We start from the raw sequence: 13,079 nt of genomic DNA on the forward strand, positions 1-13,079 counted from the left end.
GAATCAAGGATTATTTATTTCAATCTTTTATTACAATACCGCATTACTACGTGGAATACAACTGTAACGGTTAATTGTAATGTAATTACAACGCAAGAAAAAGGAGAATTGTTTTCTAATTGGTATCTAGAATTATTTATTTCAATTTTTTTTTATTTCAATTTTTTTTCATGCATTACTGCATGGAATAGCGTACACTAATAACCGTTAATATCCTTCACTTAGAAAATTTCTTATAAAAGGCCCACAAAAATTTATAAGCATAATTTTTAACCTTAAAAATATTCACAACTCAAAATGTATCATCGATTTATTTTTTATACTTTTTATAAGATTTTGTAGATTTCCTAATAAATTTTAGCAACAATTAAAAATTTGGTTCCTTTTAAACCTTCATTCAGTACATAATACAGCTGGTCAATTAGTAATCTTTGAGTAATTAAAATGAAACACATATCATTAATACTAATCTCATAAAAGATTTATTTTACAACTAATATCATATTTCACTGCACATAAAGTAGCCACTCAGTGAAAACAGTTTTACAGTCCTTTTAAGAACAAAGTTCGATGAGTAAATATCACAATAGAATGGATGGTTTGAGAAGGTACTTCGATGTTAATTATGTCATAAGAACTAATGCTTCTTAGCAAATAATATGCAAATTTCATTACTTTTGTGAGTTCTTAACAGCTATTCATGGCGATTAAGTTAAGTTTAGTGTAACTCTAGCTAGAGCCATCGAGGTTGATAATGAAAATGGCACAAAATGTCAAAATGAGTTCCAGTTTCTGAAGAATGATAGGCACTTACAATCTAATTTTTTAATGGTTAAATAGTTAAGCAAACGTCGCATTGTTAAAAATATGACCTCAAAAAAATATGAAAAAATTGAAAATTATGAATTGATTTTAATAATTTTCATCAAAATAAAAAGTATTTAAAATTGGCGATATTTTGTAAAATTGTAAAAATGTCCACATTTTTACGGATTCTACAATATTTTTCTGCAATATATTATTTATAGTTTAAAATTTTAAAATAATTTCCTGTTTATGACGCTCAAACTATGGTTTTTTACTATCTTTGCGAAAAACATTCTTAAGAATTACTAGATGTTAAACAAAAAAAGTTTTTATTAAGAATTTGGATGATTTTCAAGTCTCTTGGATTCCTTTTAGACCTAAGAACAAAATAGAAACTGGCAGTTTAAACTCATTACTAATTTTTTTTTTTTTGGGGGGGGGGAAAGAATGAATTTAATATATCTTTAAATTTGTCTTCAAAACAGTTTAAAATGAAGTGGAATTCGCAATTGTTTCACTGTGTTCAACATTTAAATTATTATATATTCAAAAGCTAATCGAGTATTTAATGAAACTAGTAACCAATTCTCAACTTTATAAAACTAATTTCAACATTCTACAACATTTACGAGGAAACAGTGATAAAAATTTCAATTGAGTAATAATAATTCTTAAAAAAAGGAGAAAAAATTATAAAATATTCTTTGCCATCAATACTTTATTTTATTTCCTTAGAGGATAAATAACAGCTTTAAGTATTTAATATAACTTCATTTATATCTAGAAGCATTTATTTCATTTTATAAACCACTTTTATTTAAATAACGTAGAAATGGCTCAATTTTCTGCTTAATTTCTTTTCAACTTTGCTGTAATTCTTGAAAAATATTCCTAAATGGAATGAGTTAAGATGTTCTTAAAAGTATAAACATCCAAACCTAACGTATTAAAAACAAATTGATCACCCAAAAATATCACGTTAGCTTATGTGATCCTTTTTTTATCAATAATATTTCGAATTTCGTAAAAATTTTAATTTTCCACAGGTTATTAGTTTTATTTTTATCCCTAACATGTAACATATACAAGTTCTCAAATCTCTTAATCTTTTTTTCGTTTGAATTAGTTCAAAAACAGTTACAGTTTATTTCAACATGCTTTGAAATAACAATAAATCATTGAGAAAGGGTGTTCATTAAGTTTAAAAATGAACAAGGATCATCTTATATATACAGCTACTGTTTATAAAAAAGCAAGATAACATCTGAAATCATTAACAATAATCAGGTAGCATCTATCAAATCCGTCTTGGGCGCGTGTTTTCCATCTACATAATAATTAATGCTAATTATCAAGAGCCATTGTTCAGCTTTTTAAAGATGAATGCTTGTTGAATATTAAAAGCTAATACACTTGTGAATCATCAAAATAATATAATGAAATGGAATGAAAAAAAGTGTGTCTTGCTTTAACCTCCGGCAAAAAATAGCAAAGCGTGTAAAAATGTTTAGATCAGAAGAAATTATACTGTTACGGACCATAATTTGTATTGATTTATATAACTTATTTTTCTCTCGCTTAAAAGAACAGTTCATTTTATCAAAATAGCTAAAAATCTATTTAAAGTATGTTAAAACTATTTTAAAGAAAAGCTTAATTAAGCCTATAATATAATTCTTAAAGAAAATATAAGTACCGAATGGATTTATTGTTTAGCATTAAGAGAAAATTGTCTAATAGTTAAGGTACAATTGTCCTATAACTTAGCATTAAGAGCAAATTATCTTATAGTTTAGCATTATGATCCAATCATCTTGCAGTTTAGAATTATGAGCCGATTGTCTTACAATTTGGAATTAGGAAAATAGAAGAAGAAAATATTAGTACCGAATAGTTTTATAGTTTAGCATTAAGAGAAAATTGTCCAATTGTTTAGCAGTAAGGTTCAATTGTCTTATAGCTTAGCATTGTGAGCCGATTGTCTTACAGTTTGGCATTATGAGCCAATTGTCTTATAGTTTAGCATAATGATCCAAATTGTCTTATTTAATATTATGAGTCAACAGTCTTAATCAAGCAATTCAGTCACCGAGATTTTAAACCGAAATAACCAACTAAAATATTTCATAAAAATACCATGAAAAATAACTGGAGAGAAGTAGTTCAAGATTTAAAAAACATCTTAAGAATATTTTTTTCTACCTAAGAAATATTTTTATTCGTTATATTCATTCCTGCACCTGCTGCATTTCACAGACGTTAGCACTTTCTGGATTAGAAAGTTTATTGGTTCAGCCTATGAGGTTTGTATTTACTAAGCACTTTCTGTCAACATGTCAAATTTCTTTGAGCTCTCTTTTTTCATTCTCAATTTTATTTTTCAATTCACTTTCACAAACCATATATTACTGATTTGACTTATGTAAGAACTAAAAAATAAATCCTTAAATCTTTCTGATGGCCATAAAATGAATTTTAAACGACTATTCCATTCAATGCATATTTCTTCTCTTAAGAACATTGACAGGAAAATATGATTTTTTCTTCCTTAAATCTTTCAACTAGTAAAACTCAAATACTTCAGAAATATTCTCGGTGATTTTCAGTGAAATGATTCCGTTGATTTTTAAACTTGAAGTAGGGTCCTAACCAAAATTGCATTGCGAAAAGGGGTTGAACGTTTAAAATTGTCTCGAAACATTTCAATGTTGATCATGCATGATTTATTTTATGCTACTAAAAACTAGAATTCTATAAAAATTTTATGTAATAAGTACAATTTTAAATCAAAAATTTTGAATAGATTTCTTTCATTAAAAGCAATTTGAATATTTACATCAATTTACACTAAAATTCTCAAGCGATAAGGTTTTTTTTACGTTATCATACATTCATGTTTACATCGTAGCAAATGCGCAAAAATAATGCATATATGGATTTATAGACAACACGAATATAAAATATCAATAAAATGAATATAAAGCATGAATATTTATATCTATTCTCAGCATATAACAAACAAATCTGTAAAAAAAAAGAGAAGTTTATTATAATAAAAGAGAAAACGTTATCTAATCTATTCTGATAATAATGTGAAACTATAAGAATCACGAACATTCCTATTTTAATTCTATAGCAATTAAATAGATAATGTCTGTCTTTTTTCCATTTTTAATTATTTATTATTATTAATTATTTTCATTATAAATTATTTTAACTAATATTTTAATTATTATTATTTTAATTATTTTTTTAATTATTTTATATCTAACTAAACAGTTATAAAAGTAAATAGCATTTTTTTTTTTAGTTTTTATTCCTAATAAATCATTTTATTAACAATGAGTATTTTAAATATTTATTACCAAAATCTATATTCAATGTCCGTTATTGAAAAATGATAACAAAATCATGGATTATTTTGAAAAAATTTAAAAACAGCAAAATCATGTCCAAGTTTCGCATTTACTTGTATGCTTTTCTTTGTGCCATTTGCCATATTATTATTAATGGCAAATATTTCACAAATAAACACCAAAAACCTCTAGTAGTTGAAGTAATTGCCATTCATTAATTAACATTTCATGTAACAAATGCGAACAATTAAAGAGATGGATAGAAACAGCATATGAATATGTAACTATCCATTTATATCTCAGAAAACTTGTAAATAATGGTTATATGGTCAACTTGTAAATAACGGTAAATGATAGAAAGGTAAGATTTAATTCACCCCTAGAGATATGGAGACACAGTTATAAACAGTTAAAATAAATATATGTATAAAAAAATGAAGAAAGATAAAACTACCCATTAATTATGTTTTTTAACAGAAATTTCAACAACAAAAAATCGCGAGCATCCCAATTTGGATTCCCTAGACAAATAAATAGATCATCCGTGAATTATTTTCCAAATTTTAATTCTTTTTCACTAATAAGAAAATGCAGAAATAAACAACTTATATATATTTTTTTACTAGTTTACTCCAGAGAAATAGTTGTGTAACACTGTGTAATTTACTGTCTAATTGTCAAAAAAAAGATAATAATAAATAATAATAAGTATAAAGATTAATGGCAACAAAATAACAATTAGAGATTTAATAATTATTGTTTAATTTTTTTAAAAAAACCGTTGTCTCTATAAACGTTTTTTTTTTTTTTTTATTTTTNGGTTTTTTTTTTTTTTTTTTTGACCAGCCAGCAGACGATTCTACGAAAATTTGTTTTAACAAATTAAATGTTTTAATTAATCATATTAAATTAAAATAAAGAAAACACTAGAATATGTAATTGTGCACCAATTGAATCAAGTATCTTACATTATTACAAAAAGGAACAACACAGGCATTGATAAAATTGCAATCCCCACAAAAGATTCGAAAGCCTTCGGCCTTGAAAACGAGATTTTCCCCCTTACTTACTCCAATAAAAAATAAATAATAGAATCACAAACAAAAACCAACCTGTTAGAAAATGCTGATTCTGAGCCTCAAAAGCCTTTTTAAAGGCATCGAACTCAACCACCTCCGGATCCAAATCCATTGGCACAACAATATTTCATTAAGAACCAAAAAGAATTTTTCATCTTTTAATCCAATCATGGTGTTCTACATTAAACTCCATTCGATTGTGAGAAACAGTGGAACAGGCCAGACGCGCGTATCTGATCTATCTTATTCTTCGACCGAACATCTCGCAGGTAGAAAGAAGACAGAGGGAAATATAAAGAAAAAAATAGAATAAAAGTAATACTGGCACACGCCGAGAAAAAAAGGTGAACAAAGCCAAAGCAGACGCCGGTTTCGTTGTCTCGCTCTGGAGTTGAAAATTCCCTTTTGATGATTTTTAAAAATCCCTTTTATCCTCAGCCTAGAGTGACTCACAAAAGTATCAGCTGATGCTCTTCGTATTCAAAGAGCATTTTGCTTTGTTATTGTAATCTCGGGTGTGTAAATGGAGTAGTACGTTGACAAAAGTAGTGTGTGAAAAATTGGTCGTCACCTGCCTTTTGCCTATTTTTTAAAACTATTTAAAGTATTCATTTGGCTTTTTAAATACGTCATTTTTTTTTCCTCTGGCAGGGGAAAAGATCTTACTGTTGAGAAAAAAATATGTTTTAGAAAACCTCTCGTGTTTTTTGATGACATAAAACGTTAATAATACCTAACCGTTATCGTTGATAATAAATATTACACAAAAAGAGAAAAATTAATTTTTGTAGCAAATATGCTTTTAAAAATTATTCATTAAATCATATTGTTAGATGCTGTTTCATATAATCAAAGAGTTTTTTCTTTAATAGAGCCTGTTAAAAACAATACCAATATAATTAATTCATAGATACATTTCAATAGTTTGTCAAATAGTTAATTACATTCAATAAATTGAAATTAAAATTCATTGGAGAGTTTTATTTACTTTTACAATTTTGAGGGCGCTAAATTAGAATCTGTTGTTGCAAATTTGTGAAGTTACGTTTGAAATATTTTTTGTCACTTTAAAAAATTAATTAAAATAGTTTAACTAAATCTCATTGGAATTTCAACTTTAATAGGCAAATTTAATCATCGAACTTTCCCTCTTGAAATGATAATTTGACAATTATTAAAAATTAGCTTTGTAAAATATATTACAGTAATTAGCATTGCATAATTGAAATCTCATGAGTACAACTTAGTGAGCGAATCTTTATTAATCTAAAAGACAATTATTTCGTTTCTTTTCCATTCTCTGAATAATAACTACATAATTATAAAAGATTATTTTTACTAATACAATCATTTAAAAATGATTCTATACCACATTTAAGAAATTTGTTTTAAATTATGGCAATGAAAACTGATTAGCATAACTTATCATAATGAAGTCGCTGGAAGCTTGAAAAACGTTTAATAAGAGTTTTTTTCCTTTTTCTTTCTGGCCAATATTAACTTTTAGTAATATGATATTTATCAAAGATATCGATATACCCTTATATATCAATATATTTTCCTGCTTGAATAATTTACAGTATTTTAACATTAGTCAATATTACCGTTACTCCAATGAAATTTTTCAGCACGAGCGATAATATCGTATTTGATAATTATCGTTGTCGATAATATTCGCGGTATTATCACTTTTGGTGTTTATCATTACTTGTGTATTTATTATCGTATCGAAATCGAATTTGTATGCTGATAATAGTCGCGACATTATTGCATTCAATATTTATAGTTGTTGATATTCAGGGCGATATTATCATTGTAAATTGCAATCATACATCCGATATTCATCGAAAGACATCATACAAACATCACGTCTTAAATCCATATAAAGTAAAACATTCCTCAACAATCTGTTTTGGTTCGTAATCAATGGCATGATTTGGAAAATGCAGTCAGCATTGCACAAAAAACGCCTTTACTTCCCAGACAAGTTGGCACCCATCCAGCTTAAGCTTCTACTGGGGATCGAACCCCTGTTCTTCACAATGACTGTTCAGAGCCTTATAAGGAAGCTATCCCACGGGAGAAAATTTTCATCGCAAATCTGTTTGAGCAGCGCTGTTTAGGAAGATCGTTCGTCTGCCAATAAGGTGACCCAGGTTAAAATCAAAGCAGTGAATGGTTGATTGGAATTCTCCTCCCAGCTCGCACAGACCACAGTGCTGATGCAAAATATTTTCAATGGTAGATGGATCATGGATTAGAATCCCTTTGCCGTCGGGCTATCAGTGGGAGGTTTTCGTAGTTTCCCTCTCCGTATAACACAAATGCTGGTTAGTTTCAGCAAAACGTCCTCCACGAAGGTTAGTTTGCCCCAGTGCTTGATCCAGGAGTTCCCTTGTCTTTTGGGTTTTGGTTCAAAATTACAAGGTTACGGAGTCAATCATTGGTGACCGTAAACTCAGAATTGTGACGGTTGTTTAACACCGGTAATATAATGAGACAGCATAATTCTATTTCCCCTCCATATTTAGTTAAAAGATGGACAAAGTGAATTCAGGCAAACTTAGGTTTCCAATTATTGAAAAAAAAAATTTAATGTATAATTTTTCAAGCAAATTATTGGAAAGAAACCGATTGCGTGACTCTAAGTTATCCACTCATAATATGTTTTCATTTTGATTTTTATTTGATATTTCATGACTTACTCTAGGTTTGCTTGAACTAACATTTTTATACTTTAAATTTTAAAATGATCAATTTTATCAAGGGGAAATAAATTTGCGATGAAACATTTCTCTCGTAGTATAGCGTCCTCTTAAGCACTGAGCCATCTTGGTTTCTTACGGTCCATATAACGGGAGAATAATTCTTATAACTGAGCCATCTTGGCTCCTTGCATCGATATCCAGGGAGAATAATCTTTAAAATATCGCTATATCTCGATATTGCCATTTCTTTTAAATAACAACTAAATACATTTCCAATTTAACAATGCATTTATGGTAAATGAACTCTCACTGTAATACTTTGTGCTTCATTTTTAATGCATACTTGCGTAACACCATGATCGTCATTATTGTAATAGTGCTTGTATCACCAGAATGAACGCAACAACTGATTGTGTGTATGATAGCTATTACAGAATAACGAGGTTTGCGGCAACAAAGTGTTTCGTAACAGTTGGAATAATGCACGGTTGATTTTAGTGAGACAAAGAGAGAGAGAGTTAAAAGGTGATGGTTTGGAGCATTGCTCCCTCTCTTGCTCTTGTTAACAAATGATGGGAAATTGTTGGAGCGTTACTTGGCAATATAGTTTGTGTGAGACAAAGGGAAGCATAAAATGTGCGGACTTGTTGCGAATTGAGTCTTTGAAGATCATTAGTCAGAAGATCATTTCGTCATAGATATTAAGCATTTACTCTAGACATTATACTTAAATTTGACATGAATTCAGAGAAATTAAAGTTTCGTCAAAAAAATATGTTAAAAGGGGAGATTTTTATAAAATTGAAAAATAAAAAAACGCTTGTTTTCGAAAAATTGTTTTTGAAAGGATGTGGGGAAATTTTCGATGGTGACCAAAGTTTAATACAAAAGGGAAAAGTCTTATGGTTTTAGTTTAGATCAGCAAAAAAAAACTTATTTTTTCTCATTAGTCCATTTAATGCAGTTTTTTAAGCGTATATTTTTGAATTTTTACTTTATTTTCTTTTAATATTGTTTTTTTTTTTCCTACTTCTCAGTTTTGTGCCTATAAGTTTATTTTTGTCAGAAAATTTGTCAAAATGTAGATTAACAAAAAAAAAAAGCCGACCGGGCTATAGGGTGGTCAGGGAGCTGTCCTCATGCCAGAAAAGTCTGGGGTTCGAATCCCGCGAATCCCTGACAAAGCATGGGTGTTCTTTCTTTCTCTTCTCTGTACCTTCTTACTGTGAGAGCAACGTTGAACTACCTAATGTGGTGCCCCTGAAAAAATGGTGAACAATTCTGCCCTTCTGATACCCGAATGACGAAGAATGTCAATATTTGAGTGGGCATTTGGAAAAAAACGATTTCCAAAAAGGTAGTTAAAGTAGGGTAGCTTGCATTTTTTAAAATATCAGGCCCTGAGCTCCAGTTAAAATTTGCTAGCCGAGAAATGGACAAAATGTTGATTGACAAAATATTCTATTGAACTGTCAGCAGGACGATCTGTGTCTAAACTAGTAGAATCACCAATGATTTAATTAAAACTAGTGGGATGCGCCCCCAGCTCGCTAACGCTCGCCAACCCCCGAAAATTGCTAAACAATCTTATATGGTTTGCTTTGCAAACCAAGGTCGCTTCGCTCGCTACTAACTTAGGTACATTGCAAATGCGCAAAATTCTAAGAATTTAAAACAATCATTCAAATCCATACAAAAACTTTTTTTTTTAATTACTTCTTTTTAGTAAATACTAAGTCATTAAAATGAATTTGAATTCAAATAAATGACATGTTATTCGTTAAACCTATTAGAAATGTGCTATAGTATAATTCGTGATATAAATCAAAAATCGTCAAATAAATTCGTAATATATAAATTCGTGAAAAAAAGCGCTTTCGACAAAATACTAAAATAGAGATCTATCGACAAAGACTACTCACTTCTGCCTAGCTTAATAGTATGAGATTGCCGCAGCTGATGCTCTCTGGTTATTTCAGTTTCCGTTTTTAAAAGCGCTATATGTTGAGCCACCTCAACTAGATTTGGCATGTGACTTTTTAGCGGCAATCATTGGGCGATATTCTAGCGTTGCCATTCGGGGAGTTGTAATGAGGCTTTTTTTTGTCGCCGTGTAAGAGAAATAGTAACGTAAACAAAACAAAGCAAACGTTGCCACCTGCGGAAAAGAAATAGAGCCAAAATTTGGGAGCCACGTAAGAGAATGTGATTTAGTGCAATTGGAAAATAGAAAACTTAATTTAAAAAACCATATTCATTTATTAAACCGCATTTTAAGGTACATCCGAAGCAATCTATAGCCTCTTCAAACAAAATCATGTTTTTTCTAATTGCACGTTTGTGATATTGGAGTTGTATGTTTCGTTATTTTCGTCCTTTTGTCAGCGTCGCTGAATTTTATTTCTAAAAGTCCAGACATGGAGAATAAAAATCCTGCTTTTAGCCTTGTAGTGACCATGGAGCCTTTGAAATTTGTATTCTCATTTGGCACAAAACTTCAAATAAGACTTGAGCACTCTATACTTAATTGAAATTTTCAATTAACTATAGACATGAAATTTTCAATTAACTATTTCTTCAGATTTTAGCAGTCAAGAAATGATTGAAACTTCTTCAATCATTTATGAAGATTCAGTAGTAATTGAAGTACGCTAGCTAGTCGGAAAGTGATTGAAATTTCGATTGCGAATATCCCCCCATTGCATACGGCAACGAGTTGACAAAAGTTGTTTTTCTATCTCTTTTCTATTTTTTTAAATATATTAATGCACAACATACAAAGCATTTAAAATATTAAACAGTGCGTAATATACTTTGAGTATGTATAACGAATTGACAAAAGTTGTTGAATAACATTTTATAAAAATGTGACAGAAACATTTCTTAAATCTTGTCATTCAACAACTTTAAAAGATATAAAATGCAACTAATTTCAACTCATAAAATAAAATTTACTACCACTGCAAAATTAAAAATAACATTACAGAAGCATGAAACATTAGTTTTTCTTGGTTGATACGTGTCGATTACAGGCAATTCAAACTAAGCTGCAGCAGGACAACATAAAAATGTTAGTAAAGAAAAATTAAACTACGTTTTAAATATCTTTAGAATAACATAGAATTGTAACTATTTGATTTAATTATTCTTTATTAAACGCAACTCTTCGGCAATTAATTTGAAATCTAAATTACCTCGAAAAAGTAGGAATTTACTAAGAAAATAAATAATAAATTGACTAAAATAACACTGTTGAATTTTTTTTCTGTTTGCATAAGATTTTGTAACATATCTTAGACACTTTTGTATCGCTGATTTAAAAACTGTCCCTCGCTCCAAGTTTCAATTTTCCTTTTTTTTTCCTTCTTAGATGACATTTGTAGTCTTTTTTTTCTTCTTTTTTTTTGGCAAAATATACAAGTTTAAAAATGTTATATACAATGTAAATGTTGCGACAAACTTCTAGGGAAGTAAGGGTGCATCATCAGGATTAAAATTTCATTAGAACCTATGCCCGTAAAAGTCGACATGATCAGCTGGAGAACTTCGCTGTTATGAACTGTTTCTTCGTGTACTACATAAAATATCTTAATATGGAAGTACCTCTAGCCATGTAATACAGCATTTCGGGGCATAGGTTCCTATGCAATTTTAATGTTCCCGAACTCCCCTGAAAGTTTATCGCTTTTATGCAACCCCCTGTTATATATGTTTTTAGACTTGTACTTTTCGGCAAAAAATGGACTAAAAATATCATTTTAAAAACAATCTGTAGCTTTAGAAGCAAAATGAACACCAGATTTGAAATCTCCACACCTGAATTAGGCTAGATCAAGTATTTGTATAAATACCACAGTTGTAATTAATTAACTGAAAAGGTAGATCTGTAAAACAAGTTTCTCTGCTTAAAACTTGTTAACTTCATTCGCGGCGTGGGGGGAAACGATCTTGCAAAGCAGGGAAGCATTTTTGAAATTGACATGCTACGCTATACTCTGCCTAGCACACTAACATCTAATCTGTATTTTTAGTTTTCTTTTCTTTTTTTTATCTTTTTAGTTTTTCTAAACATTTGAAAAGCAGAAGAACTGCAAGGTTTTTGTTATCCGAATCAAAAACATATATCATAAAAGCTAATAATTTAACTATACTTTCAACATTTTATTGTTTAGCGTTTAGTTTTTTGTTTATCATTGTAGATAACTTTTTGGTAATTTTATTAGCAATCTAGGTGATTCAAATAAGTTGATACATTTATGAATTAAATCACACTCCAGAATAAAACGTGCTTTCTTTTTTTTTTTTTTTTTTTAATTNTTTTTTTTTTTTTAATAAGGAAACCTTTTTTTGATTTTTTCTACCGTGGATGTGGTATTTTCGACAATCAAAATGCGTGGGAGTTGAGGGGTTACTGCAATTTAGAATATATGATCCCATAATGGTGAATAAATGGTGTGTTTAGGAAGACTTTTGGCCTTAGTTTTTAAAACTAATTACACGAGTGCAAGTTCCTATGAAACTATTTTACTCTAACTTAGCTTCTTGCAATTTAAAATGCTTATTAATTATTTATTATTATTCATTATTGTTTCATTAACGAGCAATCGAATTTTTATTGTAATGAGCATCTTTTTAAACATTAAAATATTTTTATTCAAATTCTGAAATTGTACCAAATTTGGTTGAATAGTTTTCGATGAATAAAAATGTTCTACACTCTCAATTTTGTATTCCTCGATATAACTATTCAAAAGTTCCAATTTTAGACTTACTTTGAAAGAAATACTGGGTTTAAGAAAATTTGCATACCAACGATACAAAATTACATGAATAAAACTATTGATAAAATAATTTTTAAACAAATTTTTGTTTGAAATTATCTTTCGGTAAGGAGTTAATATTTAAAAAAAGTTACTGCCATCCTCACTGAAGAAACTTTTGCCAAACGCTCTTCTTACTAACTCAAAAACTTTTCCATGAAACAGTTTTGCACATTTCTGTATAAATGATTAAATAACATTCAGATACGAAAATGTTATTGATGCAATCCTTAGTTTTTTAGTTATTTAATGGCAACCGCAATGTTCTATTTTGATTATCAATATAAAGCAATCTAATTTTTTTTATTA

The 13,079-nt window shown here is 29.0% G+C and overlaps 1 protein-coding gene across 2 annotated transcripts in view; it reads right to left on the minus strand.

Annotated features, from left to right (window-relative positions):
- The window catches only part of LOC107436326 (liprin protein kazrin), a 142,984-nt gene extending 137,335 nt beyond the window's left edge, over positions 1–5,649 (minus strand). For both annotated transcript variants that reach the window (XM_016047991.4, XM_016047990.4), the window contains exon 1: positions 5,276–5,649. In XM_016047991.4, the coding sequence (XP_015903477.1) occupies positions 5,276–5,354 (79 nt within the window). In that variant the 5' untranslated portion in view covers positions 5,355–5,649. The remainder of the gene's footprint in view (positions 1–5,275) is intronic.
- Positions 5,650–13,079: the final 7,430 nt, after the last annotated feature.

This window comes from Parasteatoda tepidariorum, chromosome 1, assembly GCF_043381705.1.
Source record: "Parasteatoda tepidariorum isolate YZ-2023 chromosome 1, CAS_Ptep_4.0, whole genome shotgun sequence".
Classification (NCBI taxonomy): Eukaryota; Metazoa; Arthropoda; class Arachnida; order Araneae; family Theridiidae; genus Parasteatoda; species Parasteatoda tepidariorum.